The sequence below is a fragment of the Lutra lutra genome, chromosome 7 (assembly GCF_902655055.1).
Source record: "Lutra lutra chromosome 7, mLutLut1.2, whole genome shotgun sequence".
Taxonomy (NCBI): Eukaryota; Metazoa; Chordata; class Mammalia; order Carnivora; family Mustelidae; genus Lutra; species Lutra lutra.
Window position 1 is genome coordinate 136603675 of NC_062284.1, and position 27781 is coordinate 136631455.

A 27781-nucleotide genomic window follows, 5' to 3' on the forward strand; every position below is an offset into this window, starting at 1 on the left:
TATTAGAAAGGAAATGAGAAGGTCCTCTGCTTTCAGAACATTACTCCCCTCTGATGGGAAAGAGGCAATCACTGAGATTCATGCTGCTTGTGTGTGAAAATGTACCCTGCCTGCTTGTATCCTTTATTCTAATAACTTTTGCCAAGCTATGTGAAAAGAAAGGACAGAGAGGAAGATAGGAAAGAAGTTACTGTAGTAACTTGGTACTAAAGGAGGTGCCTAAAGCACATAATTGTAAGAGATTAAAGCCTTCTCTATGACATTAAAGGAAAAAGACAAGACTAAGCACTCTGAAGATACTTATTTGAATATATTTATACTGCTTTACTGTTTACTTCATAAATTAATGTTTGATAGAGCATTTTTAATATTTAGGCTTTAGTATTTTTTGGTATAAGTGAAAACAGCATGATGAAAGGGAAAAGCATTCACATGGATGTCAGTCTCTAAACACAGACACCCTATATAAGCCTCTGCTGTACTAGCAGGCAGGGTATCAAATTCTGGAGAACTTGAAATTGAACACATATTCTTATGTGTGGGCATCTGACTAGAAGAGAGATGCAAGATATACTATTAGAGTCAGACTGACCAGAGACCCAACCCCAATTCCCTTTAATTGTGTGATGTGTGAAATTCTGTTCATTTTCTCATCTGAAAGTGTTCCCTAATCTTCAAAATCTACCTCTTACTATAATTAAGTTTCTTCATACACCATTATACTGGTGTATTCTAATTCAGAAGCAAGCACACAGTCTGTGGGGAGTGGGAGAGGGTAGCAGGAAAGCAGAGGCTCAAGGGAGCAGAGCAAGTCAAAAGTTATAAAGAGAACAGAAATGCTGACAACCCAAACGTACTGTGTACTTTCCACTCACATGTCACTTATTAAAATGTTAAATAAAAAAAATTCTAGGGGTGCCTGGGTGGCTCAGTTGGTTAAGCATCCGACTCTTGATTTTGACCCAGGTCATGATCCCAGGGTCCTGAGATCAAGCCCCAGTCTGGCTCTGCCCTGAGCGCAGAGTCTACTTGTCCCTCTCCCCTCCACTGCTTGCACATTCTCTTTCTCTAAAATAAATAAAATCTGAAACAAAATAATACCACAATTCTAGTAGTCTCAGTATGTGAAAAACTCAGAGGTTCACATACCTTTAACAAAAAACAAAAAATACCCATTTACATCTGTACTTTGTTTACTATCCTTAAGCCTTTTTCCCACTGTGACACATCAGTAAGTTAGTATCCTTAATTCTATTGTAAGAAAAATCCCAAGGTTTGGGGGTAGAGCCATGTTATGATTTTCAGAACTTTTGATATTTACTGGTTATCTTTTTTTTTTTAAAGATTTTATTTATTTATTTGACAGACAGAGATCACAAGTAGACAGAGAGGCAGGCAGAGAGAGAGAGGGAAGCAGGCTCCCCGCTGAGCAGAGAGTCCGACGCGGGACTCGATCCCAGGACCCTGAGATCATGACCTGAGCCGAAGGCAGCGGCTTAACCCACTGAGCCACCCAGGCGTCCCTGGTTATCTCTTAAATATGATCGTGTCTCCCTTCAAAACAATGTACCTCACAGATAATTTTTTCCCATCCCTCTTCCCCTGTAATGGGAAAGCATAGCCTTGCAGTTAGAAAGTCAAGGATTCAAATTCCGGCCTTACCACCCCAGGTAACAGTATTTCCAAGTGTCAGTTTACCCATGAAATGGAGAGAATCCTTACCATAGATGATGTGCGTTAAGAGCTTAGCAATAGTGTCTGGCGAAAAGCAGGTGCTCAAAAATTCGACTAAATAAATGAATACATATAAGAAACTTCAAAAAAGAATTAGCAGGTTCTTAAAAAACTTTTTTTAAAGATTTTATTTATTTATTTGACAGAGATCACTAGCAGGCAGAGAGGCAGGCAGAGAGAGAGGAGGAAGCAGGCTCTCTGCTGAGTAGAGAGCCCGATGTGGGGCTCGATCCCAGGACTCTGAGATCATGACCTGAGCCGAAGGTAGAGGCTTTAGCCCACTGAACCACCCAGGCGCCCCGAATTAGCAGTTTTTGATGAGTAATTTATAGATTGTTTTTGCTTAAAGGATGTATGCATTTAAAAAAAAAAAGCCCCACTATTTCTGGAACATTTTTCATGGTATCTACAGGCAGTGCTCAGGATAAAGCTCAATGTCTCCACACATAAAAAGGACATAAAGTTGTGTACTGCACAGCCCTGCTGGTCCCTGGAGCCTCATTTCTCACCATACCCCTCTTATCTCTGCAACCTCTACCCTAATCCCAAGTACCTGTTTCTTATTTATCTCTGGGTTTGTCTACCTGTGTTCCTTCTGCCTAAGCTGTATCTCCAATCTTTTTTTTTTTTTTAAAGATTTTATTTATTTATTTGACAGAGAGAGATCACAAGAAGGCAGAGAGGCAGGCAGAGAGAGAGGAAGGGAAGCAGGCTCCCTGCTGAGCAGAGAGCCTGACTCGGGGCTCGATCTCAGGACCCTGAGATCATGACCTGAGCCGAAGGCAGCGGCTTAACCCACTGAGCCACCCAGGCGCCCCTGTATCTCCAATCTTTACTTAAGTCCCATTCATCCTCCAGGTCTCCGCTTCTCTGGGAATCTCCTGATACTGTCTCCCTTCCCTAATTCCCTATATTGAGGTCTGGGGCTCCTCCTCTCCCTGTTTGCTCCCCCACCATCCCAGTCCTTTGCTCTACTAGGACACTTACACTGTAACTGCCTATTGGTACTTAGAACTAGATCCTTTCACTTATTACTTCAATCTCAGGGTCTGACATATAGTAAGTGCTAAATGAATACAGTATAGGAGTCCTAGTGCTAATTCTATACCAAGGGCTATCTGAATCGACGGGTTATTTTCTTCCTTCCCCTCCATAATGTCCCATTTTCACCTTTATTTGCAGAGAACTCAGGCAGCTGCCATTCTCTCAGGCTTATAGAGCTATTATGATGATAAGATTTATAACACTGTATCCATCCACTTCTATTTAATTAGTATTACTACCTACAAATTTGACATCAATATGTAGTTTAGAAGCGGGGCTCATACCAATGAAGACTTTAGATACTTAATATTTTTACTGCTTACACTTATGGACAAAAAAAAAATCAATCTGATGTTAAGATGATGTATTAGAATAACAAAGAGACTATTTAGTCACAGTTTAGCTTAGAAACTTTTCTGAACCTCTTATAATTACATACAAGCTGAGAGAGCAATAGGTTTAGAGAACCAATGTGATGCCTGTGTATCTTCTAAAAGTATTTTGGTGAATCAGTCTCAAAACTCAGCACTGCTTTTTTTTTTTTTTTTAAAGATTTTATTTATTTATTTGACAGATATCACAAGGAGGCAGAGAGGCAGGCAGAGAGAGAGAGGAGGAAGCAGGCTCCCTGCTGAGCAGAGAGCCCAATGCAGGACCCTGGGATCATGACCTAAGCCAAAGGCAGAGGCTTTAACCCACTGAGCCATCCAGGCACCCCTGTAATTCAGTTTTAAAAACATCTGTTAAGGCCCTCCCAAATGCAAGCCAGGCATACTGCTGGTGCCCACACTTCTGTGAAGGGAAAGGAACAAGTTCATTTGAAGAACCCGGGAAGAATTTATATGGTGAGTTATGTGGCAGAGACAGGACTGGAACACAGATCTGACCCCAGACTTTGTATTTATTTATAAAATACCATTAAATTTGGGTACCATTATTTATCTATGAACCTGAGCAAATCTCCAAGCTCTATAGGGCTGTTGTGAAGATGTAATGAGAAGACCTATGTGGTGTGCCCATCATGAAGCTAGGTACATAGTGACATTCAAACATGGTTCCTTCTTATTCTCTTCTCCCTGGTATTGCATCTTGCATCGCAATGGTGTTCAAAAAATGCTAACTGGAAATCAAGTCTCTCTCTACTTCAGAATACATTGCATTTGGCAACATCACTGCAGATGCTTTTGCTGTCCTTATGGTGGTTAGAGTTCAGTATACTCTTTAAATAATAAAAGCTCAGGGACACCTGGGTGGCTCAGTGGGTTAAAGCCTCTGCCTTCGGCTCAGGTCATGATCCCAGGGTCTTGGGATCGAGCCCCACATTAAGCTCTCTGCTTAGCGGGGATCCTGCTTCCCCCTCTCTCTCTACCTGTCTCTATCTACTTGTGATCTCTCTGTCAAATAAATAAATAAAATCTTTTAAAAAAAATAAAAGCTCAGCTCTTTCTTGTCCCTGTTGCTCACAGTTTTTTGTGTTTTTTTTTTAAAGATTTTATTTATTTATTTGACGGACAGATATCACAAGTAGGCAGAGAGGCAGGTGGGGGCGGGGAGCAGGCTCCCCACTGAGCAGAGAGCCTGATGTGGGGGCTCCATCCCAACACCCTGATATTATGACCTGAGCCGAAGGCAGAGGCTTAACCCACTGAGCCACCCAGGTGCCCCAAAGTTCTGTGTTCATATCCATAATGACCTGACTATAGTATTTCATCTTTTGCCTGATTATATTAATGTCTGCAAAGTTCTAATTAAATCTCTCAGATCATGACAATAATAAACACATAATTTGTGTTGGGAAGAAAAACAAAACAAACCAAAACAAACAAGTCTTCCTGTTTCTTCATTTCTCTCAACTGTAGCATTCTTGGGATTTTAGTATGACAGAGAAAAGATTTTGCTTATTGTTGAGAAAGGCTTCTAACTGTCCTCAGATTAAACTTTATGGCTTCAAAAGATTAACAACTTGACTGGCTTCCAAGAATACGTTAAATTCAACTGATATCCTATTACGTATCAATGGGCAACAAAAGAAAGAGTTGAGGAGACTTTATTTGAAATTTAACTTAACACTGAGTTTAATGGTATGGAATTATACACCATTTAGACCATCTCTAAACTTATTTTTAAAAATAATGCTTCATATTTATCTCCTAGATTGAGATTAAGCATCTTAATTTTATTTGCAACTTCTATGGTTAAATGTTTATTACACACACCCCCTTTTAAAAAGAAAAACTCAGTTTTCATAGACATTAAAGATAACTCAAAACATGTAACTCACTGAATTCTACCTCTGAAACTAACAATTCAGTATATGTTAATTAAACTGAATTTAAATAAAAATTTTTAAAAATGTAAAAATTTAAAAAATGTCTACTAAGAGCAAAGTACTGGGTTCTTTGGGTGATTTATATGATGAAGATCTGACCTTGTCTTTATGGAGCATATAATACACTAGATGATAGAGGAAATGAGAGAGGTACATAGGTAATTCCAGAATAAACTGGATGTAAGAACCTAAAAGAGGGGCGCCTGGGTGGCTCAGTGGGTAAAGACCTCTGCCTTCGGCTTGGGTCATGGTCCTGGGGTCCTGGGATCGAGCCCCGCGTCGGGCTCTCTGCTCGGCAGAGAGCCTGCTTCCCATTCTCTCTCTCTCTCTCTCTGCCTACTTGTGATCTCTAATAAATAAATAAAAAATCTTTAAAAAAAAAAAAAAGAACCTAAAAGAAAAGTAAAAATGTTTTAGAAATTTGCAGGAAGTAGAGAATACTTTTAATTTAGAATGCCTAAGACAAAACAAAGGAAAAGTAGCATGCGAATTTGGTCTTAGACAGTGTGGTAGAACTTGGGACATTGAGTGGTCAGAGGCAAAGATCTTCTAAGACCACAGAAAAATGTGAGCAGAGGCTCAGAGGTGGAGGGTTTGTAGCATATATGAAAAACGGTTTAAGTTCTAAAATAAAAATGCAATAAAATGTTACAATTTAGAGCTCTACTCATAAATTTTGAGTAAAGAATTTTTTTTTTAAGATTTTATTTATTTATTTGACAGAGATTACAAGTAGGCAGAGAGAGGGTGACAGCCTGATGCGGGACTCGATTCCAGGACCCTGAGATCATGACCTGAACTGAAGGCAGAGGCTTTGACTCACTGAGCCACCCAGGCGCCCTTGAGTAAAGAATTTCTTAAGCGCTAAGTGTCATTATGATTAGAGATGTATAATTTGAGAGTTGTCTGAACCTCCATTCCTGAACTGAGATTAACTCTTCATCTATGTTGTATAGTTAACTGAAATCTACATTTTCTACTCTGTTCTGTGGATAATGGTCTTTAACTTAGCTCCATTATTCTCTAGGAAGTATATTCAGACTAAATTGCTAAGAGGAAGCAATTACAGACAGAAGCATAATAAACTGCCAGTTCAACTGAACCGAGACAGAAGAAGAATGTCAACACAGAGACAATGGAGAAGATGGGAAGAGGGAGGAAGGGCTTAGTGAGTCGGGACAGTTAGTCTCTACTACTTTGTATTTGTTTCAAGTCACACACTCTAGAAATCCGACCAAGTTGCAAAGGAAAAAATTAGGTCACTGCTTTCAGTTGTTTCTCTGTTAGATTTTTAATTCAATAAAATATAATCACATGCATTATGACTAAAAATACAGGTAATGCATTACAGAGTCCAGTTTGGAACTAACATTTTAATTTTCATATTCCATAGAGTAAAAAAATACATTTTTAATCAAGATGAAAAAATAAAATCTGCAGTTTAAAGTGTTCTACTGTAAAATGCCCTGAACTGGAATATACACATAGATATTGGTGCTAATTCTGAGCTATTTTGTTCTGAGGTCAACAGTATTTATAACAAGGAAATGTAAATTCTTTATGGTAGGCCCACAGTTGTTAAAATTCATGAGAAAACCTACAGTTCTCTTAAAGAGTAGATTTTTACTCAAAAAATTAGAACTCGGGGAGCCTGGGTGGCTCAGTGGGTTGGAGCCTCTGCCTTCGGCTCGTCATGGTCTCAGGGTCCTGGGATAGAGCCCCAAGTCGGGCTCTCTGCTCAGCAGGGAGCCTGCTTCCCTTCCTCTCTTTGCCTGCCCCTCTGCCTGCTTGTGATCTGTCAAATAAATAAATAAAATCTTAAAAAAAAAAATTAGAACTCAATATATATCCTCACCATGGTACTCACATTTTCAGAGGTGTTTACACAGTGTAGTGTATGCTAAAGTCATCATGAAAGTCAATGACCAAACACCTGATCCTTCTTTTGAGGTTCTTCTAATCTAGCCATCTACTTTAGAATTTTACACACTGGTCTTTTTACTATAGGTACTGTTACCACCCAGGTTTCCAAGCTGTAACCACAGAAAACAACTCTAGCTGGCTTAACAGAAAAGGGATTTATGTGAAAGGATATATTGTTAGCTCACAGTGGCTGAGAAACTTGAAGACCAGATTCAGAAAACAAACGAGAGCAAAGGAAGGCTGTAGAGTGAGGACTATATTAGGGAAAGAGCCTAGTGGGTACCGCAGGCTGCTCTGGGCCCCTGGCCACCACACCTCCTGCTGGGCACAGATGATGGATGCCATCAGTGGCAGTGGACATCAGCGGCATCACTGCCACTGACTTCTCTCTCCTTTTCCATGAGACGTTGCTGCTCCCACCCTGCTTATACAAAGAATTCTCTAAAGTCCTTGCTTTTCTTTGCTATCAGCTTCCAATTGAAAGAGCCCAGGCCATGTGTTTAAACATTAACCACCGAGAAGGCTGAGAAAACAAGTATTTGAACTTTTAGGATTTTTATAGTGGGGGGTGGGTTCTGCCCTCTAGCCAGACCTGTGAGGAATTTCAAAACTAGGAAGAAGGTCATAATGCTGGCAGCCAAAAAATCAAATAACTGATACAGGAACACTCACAGATTCAGGAAAGAATGGCCTACTCAGTACAAAGCCCTCTATTCTCTGGCTAAGGGCTCTGAAGCAAAGTCTGTGGTCACCTACCTAGGTCCCTGCCCCTAAAGCTTTTAAATGTCTTTGCTGGGCCCACATTTCCCTGACTTACTCCTGCCCAAGTCGTTCAGCACATATCAGGCTCATCGCTGAGACTCCTCACGGCTGATGCATTGATAACTAGTCTGCTATTCTGTTTTTACAACTAGGCCACAGTGGCCTCCCACCTTCATCCCTCAATAGTGGTTCTCATACTGCTCCCCTCTCTTACCATGCACACATTTCAGGGCTTGGGATCAGAAAAGCTGGAATGAGTCACAACCTTATCATTCACAATCTCAAGAGAAGGCTTGTTATTCATCTCTGAGCCCCACCATACTCACAGGTTGTCAGGGAGACCAAATGAGAGAAAGTAAAAGCCCTTTGTAACCTAAAATGATAAGCATGATTTTACTAGTTAACATTTTTCTTTTTTTAAGATTTATTTATTTGACAGAGATTGAGAGAGCACAAGCAAGGGGAGCAGTAGACAGAGGGAGAGGGAGAAGCAGACTCCCTGCCGAGCAGTGAGCCCGATGTGGGGCTCAGTCCCAGGACCCTGGGATCATGACCTAAGCCAAAGGCAGCCACTTAACTGACTGAGCCACCCAGGTGCCCCACTAGTTAACATTATTGATAGATATGAAAAACCCCCAGTTCTTTAGGATTAAGGCTCATCCTGTCTAAGTATCTCTGTTCTTCTGAGCACTGATGTCATATCTTTATTGTACTAAAAATTTAATTTTGTAATCAAAGCAGCATATGCTGATGATCTAAAAAGTCTTGTGGCTCGTAGTAATAAAAAGCTTATTCTAGGAAGGAAAAAAATGAAACAAGATGGGATCAGGAGGGAGACAAACCATAAAAGACACTTAATCTCGCAAAACAAACTGAGGGTTGCTGGAGGGAGCGGGGTATGGAGAGGGTAGTTGGGTTAAGGACATTGGGGAGGGTATGTGCTATGGTGAGTGCTGTGAAGTGTGTAAGCCTGACCACTCACAGACCTGTACCCCCGGAGCAAATAATACATTATTATATGTTAATAAAAATAATTAAAAAAAAGTTTATTCTAAAGACAAAACCCCCTGCCCTATGTCTTTCCTCTTCCCAGTCCTGCTCCCCAAGGCAATTCCTCTCAATTCTTTAGTTGTTTCTTCTGGTATTTACCTCTCTGTATTATAATTTTTATTAAATCAATATTCAGTATTCATATTTAAATACTGCTTACTGTGAGCCAAGTGGCATATAGTTTCTTCCATAAGTAATTTAACATTTTTTTTTGGAGCTATTTTTTTCTTCTTTTTTCACTCCCTTCATTTTCTATAAATCTACTGTTAATTTTTCATAAAAGCACCAAAAGACCCATGAAATCTCTTTCAATGTCCCTTGTCATTAAATGTTCCTGGAGCCTTTTGCCCTCCTGGTCCAGTCTAGATGTGAAGACTGCCAGACCTAATACATGGACGGGACTTAGGATTTCCCTTTTTTTTTTTCCCCTTTTTTCCCTGTGTTTGACGCCATTTCCCGGATCCCACACTTCTTCATTCTTGGTTCACTTCATTTAGTAGAACACATCCTTAGTAACTTCCTCAGTAAGGGTGCAGGAGAGATCAGGTCTTGAAAAAAAAATGGCTTTATCTAGCTTTACACTTGATTGATAGCTTGGCTAAATATAGAATTTTGTGTTGAAAATAATTTTCACCAGCTTTTTCAAAGGCGCGGTGCCGCTGTATTACAGCATCCGGCCGCGGCTACTGAAAAGCTCAATACAATTCAGAGTCCTGTTTCTTTGTATGGAACCGAAGCTTTCCTCTCGGCAACATTTTAGAATCTTTTCTTTTTCCTAGAGTTCCCTACAGAAACGGATAAAACTTTTTTTTTTTTTTTAAAGTATGTTCCATGCCCAAGGCTGGAACTCAAAACCCCAAATCAAGACCTAAGTTGAGATCAAGAGTCGGACTCTTAACCAAGCAAGCCACCTTGGCACCCCAGGATAAGACTTTTTAATACAGAAATTCCTTTAGTACTTTAGCAGTATTTCTTATATTACTCCTCAGATACTGGCTTCTCTTCCATTTTCTCTGGTATGTTTCTAAAACCACCACTTGTTAAACTGTTATACCTTCTGGACCAATACTATAAGTTTTCTTATTTGTCTCCACTGTTGCCCACCTCTCTGTTATTTGTTTTAAAGGTTTCTCCAATTTCACCTTTCACTCCTTCTATTAAATTATTTTTCATTTCTGCTACCTTATTTCCAAGAGTTCCTGTCTGTACTCTTATAGTATCCTATTTATGTCTCATTGATTCAACAGAGCACTCTCTTACATAAGCGCATTTTGCTTCTATTTTTTTTTTTTTTAAGATTTTATTCACTTATCTGACAGAGAGAGAGAGAACAAGTAGGCAGAGAGGCAGGCAGAGAGAGAGAGGAGGAAGCAGGCTCCCTGCTGAGCAGAGCCTGATGCAGGGTTCGATCCCAGAGATCATGACCTGAGCCGAAGGCAGAGGCTTAACCCACTGAGCCACCCAGGTGCCCAGGCATTTTGCTTCTGTTGAAGTTTTCTTCTGGTTTCTTCATGGTTTCTGCTAACACTTTGTTCTTTTTGTTCTGACCTCTGTCTCAATTTGGAAGCTTTCTTCAAATGTCCAGTGAGCCTTAGACGGGTTTTCGTATTTATGAATGAGACACTCAACTGCCACATGGAAGCTCTGTTGCAAAAGCAGGGCTGCTGACCACAGTCTTCTAGAAAAACTGGAAGACAAACTGGATTTTTCACCATGTTAACTCCTGAGCATAACCCCATCATGGAGCTCATGACATCAGTACCCATCAGTCTATATGCTCTTGGGCTGTTCACCATTTCTAGATTTTTCATCTTGTATCTGCCTGTCATGGACTAGAACAGGGGAATGGGAGTGATTTTTGTCATCTACTTTGTAGGCTTTGACATAAATTCAGATTTCAACCTTGTGCTTTACGCCACACCCCCACCCGCCCTTTTCGTAGCTATTTCCAGATTTGAAATCTTGCTAGTTTGATTTCTTTAGAAAATAAAGCTCAAGGTTCCTTGTGTTTGGTTGGGTGGGGGGGAGGGTAGAGAAGGGAACTGAAGGGGCAGGTTAGGATTTGCCAAGTGGCACAAGTGATACTGAGGCAAGACCACTGAAACAAAACGGAGAAAGTACTGACCCAAATATACTCGAGAACTTAAAAAAAGATAGCAAAAATCAAAAGAGAATATGGATGTTTAATAGAGGGTACTCAGAAAACCAGCTCACTATATGGAGTAAAACAAAACCCCATTCCTTTCTGATACCATCTATAAAGGTGAATTCCACGGTGGGGGGTTGGGGAGGTTGATCCATTCAGTTTTCAGACCTAAAATCAAATCTCCGTTTTCAGTGGCCGCACTTAAACCTTCTTCCCAGAGTACCAATTACCCTTGTGAACTGCCTCTGTTATCCTGAGTAGCCCCCTTTACAGGCTCTGTTATAGACCTCTCCTCTGTTAAGTCAGTGATCAGTCCTTATCTGCTTTCTAGCTTCCAAAAATATCAGTATCCTTTCTCCACTGTTGTTTTCTTCTCGGGTATCTTTGTCCTTGAGGGCTTATATTTGTTTTATTCCTTCATTATGTCATTAGGGCTTTGGAGGAGCCAGAAATAAACTTATGTTTAATCTGTTATACAGGAAATCAAGTGAAATTAAAGCTTATCCTAAAATGCCAGGCCAGTAAGTTGAGGCCCCATTACCTATTAACTGACCTCCCTAATAGTGACTGCCTACTTGTCTGAATAAAATGCATTCTCAGTGTAGGCCAGGAATGTGCCCTTTTATCCAGACCATTCTGGCTGTCTGCCTAAACCGCCTCTTTTTATGATGCTCTTGAAACTGTTAAATCACCTCTCCATCTTGAAGGACACATTTAGTCTCAAGGTCCCAGCCTCCCTTGACAGATTTTGTTTCTTTTTAAAACTGGCTTTAACTTTTGAAGTTAAATCTAATTAGGAATAAAAAGTAACAGTCATTAATTCTGAGAATAAGGTCCTACCGTCAAGCTGCCCAACAGGCTAGTCTCACAGTGTTCCTTTAAGTTAAGCCCTCATCTGAATCATAGAACACAGATGATTTTGGTTTTGACTCTTTTCTTAATTCTCTCCAAAATGGTACATACTATTACCATGCCGGATGTAACAGAGAGCTGCTAATTCTTTACACACAATGATACCTCAGAATATTACAGGGTTAATCTGTTTGTAGAACCCCAGCTGAGAAAAACCAATTGTATTATGACAAATAACCAGATATTTACGGATAGTCTGACAAGTGGCATGTACCATCTCACGAGTGATATAATTATAAGAAAATTTTAAATTCTAGTAATAACCGAGTAAAAATCTGCAAAATATGCTTAGTATCAGGTTTAATCAATAGGGTTATAAAATTAATTTTTTGAACATAAAAAGTTTTATATTTTTAAATATTTTATTTTATTTTTTTTAAGATTTTATTTATTTGACAGAGAGAGAGAGAGCACAAGCAGGGGGAGCAGCAGAGGGAGAGGGAGAAGCAGGTTCCCTGCTGGGCAAGGAGCCTGATGCGGGACTTGATCCCAGGACTTTGGGATCATGACCTAAGCTGAAAGCAGGGGCTTAATAGTCTGAGCCACCCAGGTGCCCCTAAAGATTTTATTTACTTGTCAGAGAGAGAGAGAGCACACAAACAGAGTGGCGGGCAGAGGGAGAAGCAGGCTCCTTGCTGAGAACGGGACTCAATTCCCGGACCCTGGGATTATGACCTGGGTCGAAGGCAGACAACTAACCAACCGAGCCACCCAGTTGTCCCACCTCTCCTTTAAAAAAAATTTTTTTTTATTTATTAAAAGTTAGTTTTAGAAAACAATGTGGTAGCAAATGAAATATGTTCTGATCGTTATCATTTAATGGCTAATATTTACGGAATGCTAACTATGTATCAGGTGCCAGTCAGAGCACCTAACATATTATTTCCTTTAACCCTCATAATCCTACTTTACAGGGTTACTATTCTTATTTTATAAATGAGAAAACAGAAGCTTAGAAAGGTGACTTGCTCTGAGGTCAAACACATTAAAACATGGTAGTGAAGGATTCAAATCCAGTTTGTCTGGTTCCAGAGCCTGAGCTCTTAAACTTCATGGTATATAATTCCTCTCTAAGTGACCAAGTATTCTCCTTCCCACAGAAATGGGGTAAAAATTATGCTGAAGGCAGGGTCTGTTATAAACACTAATATGAACAGCATCATAGGCATAGGGGAAATAAGGCCTACATGGAGTTCGACAATCAAAACGCCAAGTAAGCTAAACTCGGTATTCCGAATACTGAAAGGAAACAGAGAGCCACGTACACCCAGGGTTAAGGGAGTATATATACAGATTTATATTTTACGGTAACCAAGACTAAGACAATACAAGGAGTGTAATTTTATATCTTTGAGTATATTAAAATATAATTTCTAGCTAAATGATAAAAAAAATATTTAAACTCACTTAACATAAAAAGAACTCTAGACTAAGTATTACGTAAGAGCCAAGAGAGCTGCCTCACAATTTTATTTTTCACTCAAAACTTAAAACAAGAAATCCCCAAAGAACTGTATTAGGGGATGTTTTCCCGTTTTTAAAAAACAGCAAAGTGGGGTGGCTGGGTGGCTCAGTTGTTAAGTGTCTGTCTTCAGCCGGAATCATGATCCTAGCGTCCTAGGACTGAGCCCCACCTGAGGCTCCCTGATCGGTGGCGAGTCTACTCCTCCCTCTGCCACTTGTGCTCTCTCTCACTCTCTCTCTCAAGTAAATAAATAAAATCTTAAAAAAAAAACAAAACAAAAATGCAGCAGAGTATATATAATGCACTTTGGTTTCTTATTATTTAAACATGTCCAAAAACAAAACCAATTTGAGAAACAGAGGTTGTTGCACCTTTTGAGCAATGTCACAACCTTCAAATTTTTTTGTAGAGGCATTTTCTGACAAATTTGGTTTTATAGAATAGTGGTAGGTCAAGCTGCTAGGTTATTATTATTATTATTTTTTAAGATTTTATTTATTTATTTGACAGAGAGATCACAAGTAGGCAGAGAGGCAGGCAATGCTGGGGGGAAGCAGGCTCCCCACTGAGCAGAGAGCCCGTTTCAGGGCTCGATCACAGGGTCCTGAGATCATGACCTGAGCCGCAGGCAGAGGCTTAACCCATTGAGCCACTTAGGCGCCCACCTATTATTATTAATGTAATGATTCTTGTTTTAAATGGGTAAAAACATTTTAACAACATTTTAGTTGTGGTAACAAAACTAAATTAGTATTATCACTAAAAAGATAATGGTAAAATACGATTTTTAAAAGATACTTTATATAACAGAAATCTCAACTTTTTTTCACTCAGGTTTATCCGTGCCTTCTTCTGTATAATTCCTCTCGTGTAATTCCTTTCTTACTGTTATTTAGCTGGAGCTTTTATTTTACAAAGTCCTATTAATTTGTTGACTAAGCCATACAACACACATTTTTATTTTCAAGTTAGAAAAATGTGTGTTTTCATTATTTCTTAGTTCATTAAATTCCTGTCTTTTGCCCCAGCCATTAACATTGTCTTCTTACTGGCAACTTCTAATGTTCTTTTAGCAAATATTCATTAGCTAAATTTCTCAAGTAGTTTCATGTCATATAGCTTTTTTTTTTTTTTCCAACATATGGCTACCAAAAGCAAAGAATGCATTCTTCAAGACCACAAATTCCCTTTGTTCCATGTGGAAGGTCTCTTTCCACCTCTGAAATGTTAAGATTCTTTTTTTTTTTTTTTTAAGATTTTATTTATTTGACAGAGAGAGATCACAAGCAGGCAGAGAGGCAGGCAGAGAGAGAGGAGGAAGCAGGCTCCCCGCTGAGCAGAGAGCCCGATGCGGGGCTCGATCCCAGGACCCTGAGATCATGACCTGAGCCAAAGACAGCGGCTTAACCCACTGAGCCACCCAGGCGCCCTGAAATGTTAAGATTCTAATGTTTACCAATAGATATATAATTCTTTTAATGTTACCTTCACGTATTCATTTGCCTATAACCCAAAAAATGTGCTTTCCCAACCTAAAAGTTTTAGTTTAAATGAAGAAGGCTCACGCTAGTCTAGCGCTGACCATGCCTTACACACTGTAGACTGCTGCTGAATGTAGGAGTTGAGTTTGAAAAGAAGATACAGAATATTTAAAAATTTAAATCAGAAACTCTAATTCTTTGATTCAAATAAACTTGTATCTAAATGTGACTATTTTCATTTTTGGAATGAATTTTCATTCTTTTTCTAAACATTCAAACATCAATAAGTTACTGAGTATAAAAATGTGACTCTAAGTTATCCCAGGAGTCCTAGATCAAGAATAACCATGAAATCTGGGAAACGAGGCTAGTTCAAAGCTTGGGCAGACAGGATACAGGTGGTAGTTGTATATTCCCACACCTATCATCTTACATTAGGGAATTAAGAGCCTCACATCTCATCTATTGCTCTTCGTCACCAGTTTTGAATGCTTGGTTTTAGTGCTAAATGAATACCCACATTAATACTGACCCTCAATTCTTTCTCAGATTCCTTAACTACAGAAAATAACTGACCCACGCACATCCCGAACAGTGAAATCATGGAACATATTGGCTGTGTTTTCACAGGAAGACAAATATGTAATTCTAGAAATCAAAATTAAAAACCAGAATTTCATACCTTGTGCAAGCATGTTAAATTCCAAGAACAGTGCTATGTGGTAAAGTTCCATGGCTTCTTCTGCCCTGGTCATGTTTGGCTTCCCTGCGACGAGAGCCTGAACCTCACTGAGACTCCCCACCGAGGGGCTACAGTGCAAAACGGAGAGGTCCACCACATCAGTATACATACAGTGTAATATCACTTTCGCATATTTTTTTGGTATAATGGACTCATCTAATATAATTCTTGTGGGAGTCCGCAAAGTTCGGTCTGTGATTTCTTCACCAGTCCGTATCCTTCTTTGTAATAAATTCCGAAAAAATGGGGACCGTGCTGAAATAATAGCCTTGTGAGCTTTGAGCTCTTCATCTAAACAGTTCTGATTTCCACCAAAAGCTTCAACCAGTTCAGAGTCTGAAGAAAAACTAAGGACGACATCATAATAACACATGTAATCAAAAAGTCCACGCATATCTACATCAAGGGAATTCGGTGTTCCAAATTCTTCACTAAGCTGAACGAGGATATCAACATTTTGAAACCTTGAGTCCTCCATTCCAAACTCTCCTGTATAAAGGTAGTGTAGCAAAGCAGAAAACATGGGCATGTCTATACCAGCTGTATTGATGTCCATAATGATCTCTGCCCCATACTCCGGTGAGGAAGAAAGCAGTGTTTTAAAAAACGGACACCTCGCCGCCAAAATGGCACGATGAACAGGAAAACAAGTTTCTTGAAATATTAAGTCTACGTCGGTACAATACTTGTACTCATAAAGATCGGCCATATCTTTCTGCAATGTCCGAGCTTCTGGTCTAGCCAAACTGGCTTGTAGAGAAAGCTCCTTTAAGGCTGAAGTTCCCTCATATTCCTCCACTAAAGCATTAACATCTCTAACATCCCACCCAGAGAGGAGTTCTCGCATCTGCTTGGCGTGATCGGCAGACCTATTAGATTTTCGACGCTTAATAAACTTCTTTTTGAGGGTGGCAAGGCCAGAGGTTCTCTTTTTTTTGTCTTGTGGTTTCTCATGGCCATGGTCAAGGCTATATAATTTTGATTCACAACCATAGCCTTGCTGAGAATAGGATGATGTCCCTAAGAAGGAAATCAAACAAATGAAAATTTGTTTCTTTGTTCCTAACATTCATTTTCAATGTTCACTTTAACACATACTTCATGCTAAAAATTTTTACCAACAGACATTCCTGAACCATTCAAATAAAACTGACTTCTGTTTCTATAAATGAAGTTATTAAAAAGCTCAAATAATTTACTTCTATATTAAATAAGGAATAGAGACTAACAGCAGATTATTTTTTACTTGACAAATTGCTTTTGGTTCTCTGGCTTTCAAAAACCAGATATCACAGATTTTAATTAAGGATTTTTAGGAAATGAGAGTAAAGCAGATTTGTAAATTAAGAATACTACTTGTATATAAATGTGATTTTTTTCTTCTTCCTAATTACACCAAGGCTGCTTTGCACTGGGGAAAGTAAATGGGCCAGGATGCAAGAAGCTTGTATTTCACAATTTTTACACCAATGGAGACTGCCAGGTTTTTGAGGGCAACTGGCAATTATAGCTAAGACACCAAAGGAAAGATCAATGGTGCTATAGGACCTTGGTCAGGATAAAAATCATACAAGACAGATTTACATTTGTCGGGGGAAAAGCTGGGTGTTGCAGAATTATTATCTATAACTTTTTCACTGTTAAACTCTCCTTTCATCCAGAAAGACCACTGAAAATACAATTCTATTTATATTAACAAAAAAAGAAATGAGAAAAACTGAAACAGTTACCTATAAAAGTCTGTTGGGCTTGAGAATTTCCCCCTACCCTCGGGGAACATGCATGAGGATAGGTAGATGCATTAGCACCCATTTTCTTCAGTCACTCAGGCATTCCACCTGCTGGTTCTTCAGAGTGTAATCCCAGAGGCCTTTACGAACTTTCAACCCTGGATCCAGCAGCCTCTTTTCATCCATTTCTTGATATGAAACAAAAATAATTTTATTCATTTTTTCAAATGTATCTCAAATTGCACACTTAAAAAAAAGCAAGCTAGTGAATACTGCTTTTATTTGCAAATGACGTGCTGTCAAATTCACATGTAAAAATTTCAGAAAATGTAAACAAATAGTTAAACTTGAATTATGAATCAGTGGTAGCTGCAATTTTAAGCCATAAAATGTACCAATTATATACTTTCTAAGGCAGTGAAAAGTAACAAATCAGACTAATTTAAATATATAATTATGGAAAGAGTATTTCAAATCACAGGGTAAAGTATTTAGAGACTAAAAAATTTTTCAATTTTTTTTCTTACTCCTTAGAAGCAACCATTAGTCATTATAATCCAACATTCTAAGCAATTTATAAACATTAAAGAGGTTGGTATTAGAGGCAGACCTCCTCATGAAGCCCTGAAATAAAAATACTGCTTTCTAGTACCTGATATGATTTAACATGGACAGAGCAGTACCCATAAGAGGTAATGTTAACAATTACAGAAAAAATTCCACACCATGGAACCCTAACTCTCACAGCTGCCGGCAGAAGACACACACAAAGAGAAGACGTTCTAAGATCAACAACAGGGTTAATAGGAATACTGTATCTGTATAGCATCTGGATATATACAATTTATCTAAGAAGGATAATTGTTCAAGAGAAAACACAATTTATTGGAATGGTTACAAAACCAACCAGGAGGTAATCTAGCCTTGTAAAAAGAATGAAGCATTTTAACAAATAATAAATACACACATGCAAAATCACAAAAAATCTGCTAGAAAACAGAACTGTGTCAAGAGTCTCAGAATTTATTTTCATCTCTGTTACTGTCAAAATAACCTTAGGAATTCAAGTTTAAGAAAATCACTGTTAGCATCTTTGCTTCCCTCAATCTTTTCCGCCATATTTATGAGAATTTAAGCATAGAATGATCTACCTATAGTGTTCAAGACTTGGAAACCTTCTATAAACTGGATATTATGCCAAATCATTCACTCACACAAGCAAATTTCTTAGCTGAAATTCACCTACCTACCAAGGAAAACACAGCATTTATTAGACTTTTTACTCTGGGTGCCTGCTACTGAAGTCAGAGAGGCTATGGGTAGACAGGAATTTGACAGTGCATTCTGTAAGAACTACCTAGCAAGAAAGCCAAAGAGTTTAATAACTATTTTGTAAACATTAAAATGGTCAAGAAAATGACTTCTTCCAGCAAAGTCAGTTTTTTTTTGAAGTTTGATGCTTAATGTGAGTAAATTCAGTTTTCTATTCTTAAATATTAGATATGTAGAAAAGGCTGCCTTTTGGGTAATTTTGAACACTGTCAATTTAAAAAAAAACTTTATCACTGAAGTATAGTTAACATTAAATGTCAATTCTTATAAAATGGAAAATTAAATCTGCCTGTGTTAATTTCAGTTCAAACTTAAGAAACAGTTGGTCTGGGGCACCTGGGTGGCTCAGTTGGTTGAGCGGCTGCCTTCAGCTCATGTCATGATCTCAGGGTCCTGGGATTGAGCCCCACATTAGGCTCCCTGCTCAGTGCAAAGTCTGCTTCTCCCTCTCCCACTCCCCTTGCTCATGCTCTCTTTCACTCGCTCTCTCTCTCAAATATTAATAAAATCTTAAAAAGAAAAAAAAAAACAGCGGGTCTAATAAATCCTAGTTTTCAAACTAGGATTTGAAATAGCTTTTCAAAGATTTTTTTTTTTAAGATTTTATTTATTTATTTGACAGAGTGAAATCACAAGTAAGCAGAGAGGCAGGCAGAGAGAGAGGAGGAAGCAGGCTCCCTGCTGAGCAGAAAGCCCGATGTGGGGCTCGAACCCAGGACCTGGGATCATGACCTGAGCCGAAGGCAGCGGCTTAACCCACTGAGCCACCCAGGCGCCCCTGCTTTTCAAAGATTTTTAATAGCTCCTTAAAAACATTTAAGGTTCCAGCAGGTACTTCTAGTGGTTCTTTAGAAAAAAACTAGGGTCAGGGCGCCTGGATGACTCAGTTGGTTAAGCATCTGCCTTTGGCTCAGGTCATGATTCAAGGGTGCTGGGATCGAGTCCCACACTGGGCTCCCTGCTCAATGGAAAGCCTGCTTCTCTCTCTTCTGCTGCTGCTCTCCCTGCCTCTGTGTGTGCGCGCTCTCTCTCTCTCTCTCTCTCTCTCAATGTGTCAAATACATAAATAAAATCTTAAAAAGAAAAGAAAAGAAAAAACCGGAGTCCTGGAAGCCAAGTTTGTGGCCTCATTCATAGGTCAAATCCTTTTCTCACTGAAGATTTGTAGTTAAAACACAAAAACAGCACAGAGAATTCTTTTTCAAATTTGAAATATGTTCAGAATGCAGAATAAAAACATTATGCAAAATAAAAGCCTTTACCAAAATGAGAGAAAAAAGATTAAAAAGATGAGCTTTGAATCTGGAAGTAATGGATGGTAAAAAGTGCTGGTAAAATGTCCCTCTTATGGTACGTCTCTTCTCACTTCCTTCTTTACTCATTCTTGAAGTTACATATTGCTTCATTTGTTTTGTTTGCTATTATTTATTTTGAGAGACAGAGAAAGAGAGAGAGAGAATGTGTGTGTGTATATGTGTGCGCACAAGCAGGGGGAAGGAGAGAGAGAATTTCCAAGACTCCCCACTGAGCGTGGAGCCTGACTAGGGCTTAATCTCATGACCCCAAGACCATGACCTGAGCCGAAATCAAGAACAGAATACTTTACCTAACACTGAGCAAACCAGGTGCCCGTTTGCTTTTTAATTTTTAAAGACTGCAGAGCAAACTCACTAACATGGCTGAGTATACTGCTGAAACAAAACAAGAATGGTGCCATGTTTCAAGATGAAGAAAAATCAGTGTCCAAAGTAAAGTGGACAGAGTTCCTACTCCAACTCTGTCACACTGTAATGAAGTATGCACATACACATGGAAGAATTATTTTTTTTCTTTTTCAAAGATTTTATTTATTTATTTGACAGAGATCACAAGTAGGCAGAGATGCAGGCAGAGGGAGAGGGAGAAGCAGGCTCCCTGCTGAGCAGAGAGCCCGATGTGGGGCTCGATCACAGGTCCCTGAGCCGAAGGCAGAGCTTTAACCCACTGAGCCACCCAGGTGCCCCAAGAATTATTTTCATCTGAGACTTCTGCAAGATTCATAGGGACACAAAACACTGTTACCAGGTCTGTCTGAAATTTAAACCATGTCAAAAATGACTTTTTTTCTTTTTCCTTTCTTCTTTTTTTAAAAAGCTCAATTTTATGAGCATAATTAGATATTCTAAAGCAAACATACAAAGGTTACAAAACATCATCAGTCCCACTGGAGAACAAGACCACCTAATAAGGCCTAGGGAAGTCACAGGCTGATATAAAGATGCTTGGGCAAGTACCACTGTAATTAGCACCATAGGGACAGCTGGGGTCTCACCCTGGAGAGGTGACTTGAAATAAAATGTCTTTGGGACTTAGGGATAGAGTCTCTTCCTGGTTGCTGCTAGTCAATGGGAATCCTTTTCAAGATGAACTAATTTGGGCAACATTCGTATTTCCTACTGGAGCTCCAATACTAAAATAAACATAGGTCTTGGAAAGACTTAGTGGGAGAGATTTTTCAGGATCAGATATAACACTTAAGTCCACCTTGTGTCCCCAGTTTCAAATCCTGGGGGTAATCCTGACTGTGCAGTTATAGTACTAAAACGCTATTTCTCAAAATTCTCAAGGAATACTTTTATTTATTAAGTAACCAAAACCCTATGCTATATGGAACACAGTATTATGTTATTTAGTTCTTAATCTAACCCACTGCCTTTAGATGCTGGAAATGAGAATAAGAGTTAAAACTCTCAGGAATGTTTTCATTCTAGGCAACTTTTGTCTGTCTCCTACATAAAACAGGATGAAATCCAATTTTTGGATTACAAGGCAGGAAAGGAAAGGAAAGGAAAGGAAAAGAAAGAGAAGGCCCAGAGGATGCAAATGGCCCTAGAAAACTGATAAGTAGAATTTTTTCTAGAATCATCATTCTGGAAGAGAGCTCTCTGTTAACAGTCAATATGACCTAATCTCAATCAAATGATCTAACTGGCTTAAAACAAGCTTCAGTGACTGCAGCAGACCCAACTGAAGGGGGAAAATGATACTGAAGGTAACAGAATTAACAATCCCATGAGATTATTTTTAGAAAAAAAAATCAACCTCTCTGCCTTCCAAAAAACCCTGACCAGCATTTCCAAAGTGTTTTCCCAAAGTTTGGAAAATGCAGGATTAAACAAAAACCGATAGGTCTCTTTACTTCAGAATGTTTTAGCATCTTTAAAGTGCTAAGGTGCATTGTGAACCTCCAGGAGGAAGTATTCAGCAATAATCTAAAGGAGCTCCTTTGTCCCACAGAGCATTAAAGGAATGTGCTTGTATGACACACTTTGGAAAATCCTGACCTTTGCCATAAAAACACTTTTTACTGCTTTACACAGTAGAGAGAACAATGGGCATCAAGTGACCTGGGACAGAGTACTCCCATCAGTAATGTACCACTTATACAGGATAAGTCACATTTAACTTCTATGAATCTCTGAAACTAAGATGTGTGGGTCTCGGCATCTATAAAATAAAAAAGCTGATACAGGGTACCCGTATCATTTATTGAATGTCTCACTGAATGCTGTACGAATTCATTGAAGTTGTATGACTTATTGGTTTGGAATGTGGATGGAGAAGGGAGTTATTTCTATATTAAATGTTAGTGTATAGGGGGGAAAAAAGGCAATTAGATTTTGGGTTTTAAACATGTTTTCTCCTTAGTCTGATTATTAGCTATGATTATAGAAGGATAGGAAGGTGGGGCACAAGTGAATATGAAAAACAATTTATAATGAAAGAGAAATGCAAAACTATGGTAATCCTTCACTTCTGTCAAATCTAAGGTGACCATATAATGTACCATCATACCAGAATGCTTGCGTGAAAAGGGGTACAAACTAGATGAGATGCCAGAACATATATAGCCCGGGTCTAGTGGGGCCAAGTGGAATGAATGGCCACCCCATACCCAAATCTCACACTTTCAGAGCTAGAAATAGACAAAGTTTAAAAAGAAAAAAAAAAAAAAAAAAAAGGCCTCTGAAAAGTTAGAATAGTTTAAGACTTATGACCACCTCATTCCCCAAGCACGTTTTACCCAACATAACAAGCCACATTTATTGAGGTTTTACTATGTTCTAGACTCTGTTCTTAGAACTTCACATGTGTTAACCCATATAATTCTCTCAGTAACTTTTTACTAATGAGGCTTGAAGGTTAATACCTTGTCCAAGGTCTCAGAGATATTAAGTGAAAGAGCCAGGATTACTTTGTAAATCTTCCAATTCTATCCTTCGATAGAAAAAAAAAAAACAAAAGGCAACCGTGAACAGTTAAGTCAGAAGCAGAATCAGCAGCGACCCTTACTATCTGAAGATCTCTTCAAAAAGGTGAAACCAGACTGGGAGTTCAGAAAGCCACCAACCAGCTTTATTATGTGTGTCCTCTGGGACCATCTATTACAGAGGCAGAAGACCTCCACCTGGAACCACAAACCCCACTCGTTCCAATGGCAAAGAACAACAGTGTTTATAGCAGCAGCTTAAGGCAAAATTATGTTCCAGTAAACATATTTATTAAGGCAGAGAAGCCAGAGTGATGGAGCTAGAAAGGGCCTTCGACTTTCCTTTGGTCGACCTTGTTTTTGAAAATGAATTATAACCTCATGGAATGGGAGAAAATATTTACATATTATACACTGATAGAAGATTAATATCCAGAATACATAGAGAATTCCTACAACTCAACAACCCAAAAAACCAAACCGATTAAAAGATGGGAAAAGGTCTTACATAGACATTTCTCCAAAGAAGATCTATGGATAGCCAAATAAGCACATGAAAACACATCACTAATCGTCAGGGAAATGCAAATCAGAACCACAATGAGGTCCTACCTCACTCCTATTAGGATGGCAATGATCAATAAAACAGAAAAGTATTGGCAAGGATGGAGAAACTGGAACTTCTGTGTACACTTGGTAGGAATATAAAGTGGTATGTTATGGAAATGCCACTGTGGAAAACAGTATGGAGGTTCCTCAAAAATTAAAATCAGATTTACTGTATGTTACAGCAGTTTCACTTCTGGCTATATACCCAAAAGAACTGAAAGCAGGGTTTCAAGACATGTACTCTGATGTTCACAGTAGCATTATTCCCAGCAGCTAAAAATGTGGAAGCAACCCAAAAGTTTATCAACAAAGGGATGAATAAGCAAAATGTGGTATATACAGATCATGGAATATTATTCGGCAGATGAATAAGCAAAGTGTGGTATGTACATATAATGGAATACTATTCAGCCTTAAATTTAAAAAGAAGGAAATTCTAGGGGCGCCTGGGTGGCTCAGTGGGTTAAGCCGCTGCCTTCGGCTCAGGTCATGATCACAGGGTCCTGGGATCGAGCCCCACATCGGGCTCTCTGCTCGGCAGGAAGCCTGCTTTCTCCTCTCTCTCTGCCTGCCTCTCTGCCTGCTTGTGATCTCTGTCTGTCAAATAAATAAATAAAATCTTAAAAAAAAAAAAAAGAAGGAAATTCTGATATACGCTTCAACACAGAAGAAGCTTGAAGACATTATGCTAAGTGAAATAAGTCAGCTATAGAAGGACGGATATTGTATCATGCCCTTTACATGAGGCACTCAGAGTAGTCAAAATTATAGAGAATAAGTAGAATGATACTTGTCAGGGGCTGGGAGGAGGGAGTGTATGGGCAGGCAGTGTTTAATGGGTAGAGAGATTCAGTTGGGAAAGATGAAAGAATTCCAGAGACCAATGGCGGTGATGGTTATACAAATGAACATATGTGATACCACTGAACACAGTTAAAAAATGGTCAGGATGGTAAATTTTATTCATATATGTATTATACATTATATGTATTCTATTGCAATAAAAAAGACTTATAAACATTGCCATCAAAAATTATTGTCATAAAAAACATATACTTTTGAAGCTTTATGGCTAAGGTTCGAAACTGACTTACCTAAGGAAATTTCTTTTCCAGGTAAAGTAAAATAGGTTAGTTATTATTGTATTTCTCTTCAAGCATCAGAGAACTCATTTGAAAAAAAATTTAGACTGGCAAAATCTTTCCATTTCAGGAATGTCTCTTTGTATCAGTCACTAATAAAATATATACAAATATTTCAATGTCAAATGAAATAAACAGTATTTCATAAAATCATAATATTTGCCAGAAATAATTTAGTACACTTAATTAATTTTTATATTTAGAAAAAATATTATTTGCACTTAATTTACACATTCTGATTTTAAAATTGTATAATGAAAAATTTCAAAAATATACAAAAGGTAATAGTATACCGGCTTGAGGTTGGCCTTCAAGCCGGTATCACTCAGATCCCAGAATTAACAAAATTGTTTTGGCTTATATTTAAATGCTTAAATTTGATGTGTAAGGGTTATGGCTAGAATTTAAATCTCTGAATTTATCTCTGAAGAGATAAATGTACAATATGATTATAGAATATAAATGTACAAAGAATGTACAATAAAATATACAATATTCTATGTACAATACCATACAATAGAATATAAATGTACAATATGATTACAGAATTTATCTCTGAAGAGATAAATGTACAATATGATTATAATTATCCTAACTACTGACCACTATCAGCCAGCCAGTCTTAAGCAGTGTACCTGAATTGATTCTTTAAGTTTCTCAACCATGTGAGGTACAGGTCTATTATTATTCCCATTTTGCACAAGAAAAGACTGGGACGTTAGGAAAATGAGGCTTGGAAGGCTTAGTCAGCTATTCAATGTCACAGAGCTGGTTTCAGTTGCAGAACCAGGCTTGGCATTCAGGCTCTTGTATCTATGAATGATGTTTTCTTTGCAAATTTTTTCCCCCTAAATGTTTGAAGGAAAAATTTCCAGAGCAGACAAATATAGTTCCATTCCAGAACTGGGAAGTGAGTACACACCTGACAGTGTTACCTTTGGCGCTGAAAAGGCTCTCTCTCATAAGGCAAAAAATGACTTAACTGAAAGGGTAGCTTATGAACTCAGAGCAAAAGTGCCTTTCTGAATATTTATAGCTAGACCACGTGTTCCTTGATGGCAGGACAACACTTGTTTGCGCCTGATCAACCCTCCATCCACCCATCCAATTCTGAGCACCTGCTATGTGAAGGCACTTTGATAGGTCCTGGGAATACCGCAGTGATTACACACTGACTCGGAGGATTTCTCATGAAATTAAAAGAAAGGCTACTGTTTTGGCTTCCTAGTTTACAGCCAGACCTTCAAGAATTAATGGGAACGCATCAAGCAAAAAAGGAAAGGTCGTTCAAAGTAGAAAAAAAGGGATAAATCAATGGGAGTAACTCCAGTCCCAGTCAGCATCCCATTCGCAGTTCTCACAGCCGGGGACCTCTATGATCTGCTACTACCGCAGCATATAATGACATCTCCACCAAACTGTGTCCTTCCCAAGGGTATGCACTCGGCTGCCTTACCTTTCTTAGCATCCACCACAGAACACAAAGTAGACACAACAGTCGAGTGAATAAATGTTAACTATTATCATGACCATTGATAAATAACTAAGGCCCAAGAAGTACATATGTTTAAGTGTCTCGGTAGTTCGATCAAAATGCCTCAAATTCCACACTGCAGTGTTGAGCCTTTATTCAGAACACAATGGGGGAACTACTGGAACAAAGCATAAAGGAGGAAGAGGGAAACACATTTATATTTGTTTTAAAAGATTACTACACGGTCTGAAGGCAGAAGACACTCCATGCAGTTAGACTTCTTAGAGCATTCTTGCTATAGTCCTGAAAGTGTTAACAAGGATCTGACTTTCCTAATCCCTAAAATGAGGACACTAGCACCGACTTCACATTAAGAACTGAAGAAGATAACATGGACTGAAAGTGGACAGCAGAAGTAGCCCATCACAAGGGTTTTCATGAGGGGCCTCATCTTGCACCGGGTCTGACCTGGCCTGAATGAGATACGCCTTAGAGATGCTAAGGTATTCTGAGATACTCAGTTTCTAGACATTTAAAGCTGAGGTCAATTCCTGGAAAGAGGCGGGTAAAGGACACACGTGGCTGTAGTGTAGATGTGAATAAGCATCTTACTCTGCATCCTTTACCTCAGAGCTCCCATTCAAAATGTTCCATCCAGACCTAAAAACCTCAGAGTAAGAGCCTCCTGAATGGAAAAATGGGAATATAGGACTAAAGACGTCTGGAAGCCTGACTCTCAGCTCTGGGCTTTTGCTTCTCCCTGTCTGGACTTCTGGTAGTAGTAACTGAGACGTCGTCGTGGGGCAGCCTGGGCCAGAACAGTGACATCCACAGCAACCACAGTGGGAGCTGCACGGCACCAGCCATCCCTTACACCCAATGCCTTGCTGTCTTCTCCTAGCAGCTATATCCCCCAAACTGAGGTAGCTCTCAAAGGAGTGAGAAAAATTTTCTCCAACAGCTAGGAAAAAGGGCTTGTAAGCCAAGGGTGGAAGTGATTATGAGGCCCTCCCAAAAGATCACAGAACTGCCCAATCAACAGTCTTATAAGATAATGGTGCCATTAGAACTTCTGAGTTCCTGACAGGAAGACCAGTTTTGAGCCAAGCTCACAATATTTGAGTGAATAAGTAAAATCTCTGTTCTAATCAGGGACAGCTTTACTGTTAGCTTAGTGGTGTATAAAAAAGTAGTTCTGAATGATTCAGAGAAGGCAAGGAAAATCTGAATCTAGATTTCAGTTTATAAAGGATTTGCTGAGAGAAACAGAGCCGAAACCAACAATATATTTGAAGCAACTGAATGTAAATTGAAAAAACACGGAATTTCTCATAATCTCCATTCAAAGCCTAAAACTCACATTTTCTAAAAACCAACTTAGGAAAATGTTATACAAAAAAAAACAAACAAAAAAAACCACAAGGATGTATTTCTTGTTCATGAGTTTCTATGGACTCCAGTGGTAGAACTGGAGATATGAAAACACGCTGAGTGAGCCTGACAGTAAACCTGCACAGGGGAGCGGAATACAAACCAAACGAGAAACATAAGGCAGTCTTCTTAAGGACATCAAATTCCAAACTACCGGATCATCAAGGGAATACTCATGTGAATGGTCCCACGAATTATTCAAGTTGTTATAAATGGGAAGATAGTA

The 27781-nt window shown here is 38.9% G+C and overlaps 1 protein-coding gene across 4 annotated transcripts in view; it reads right to left on the minus strand.

The window, feature by feature from the left end:
- BTBD7 (BTB domain containing 7) overlaps positions 1–27781 on the minus strand; it is an 80708-nt gene that overhangs the window by 34635 nt on the left and 18292 nt on the right. For 3 of the 4 annotated variants that reach the window (XM_047735901.1, XM_047735904.1, XM_047735905.1), the window contains exons 2-3: positions 17319–17506; positions 15529–16608 (exon numbers count right to left, since the gene is read on the minus strand). In XM_047735901.1, the coding sequence (XP_047591857.1) occupies positions 15529–16608; positions 17319–17400 (1162 nt within the window). In that variant the 5' untranslated portion in view covers positions 17401–17506. Of the gene's footprint in view, positions 1–10300; positions 10675–15528; positions 16609–17318; positions 17507–27781 lie in introns of those variants that run through there. The other variant, XM_047735906.1, reaches the window with a different exon arrangement.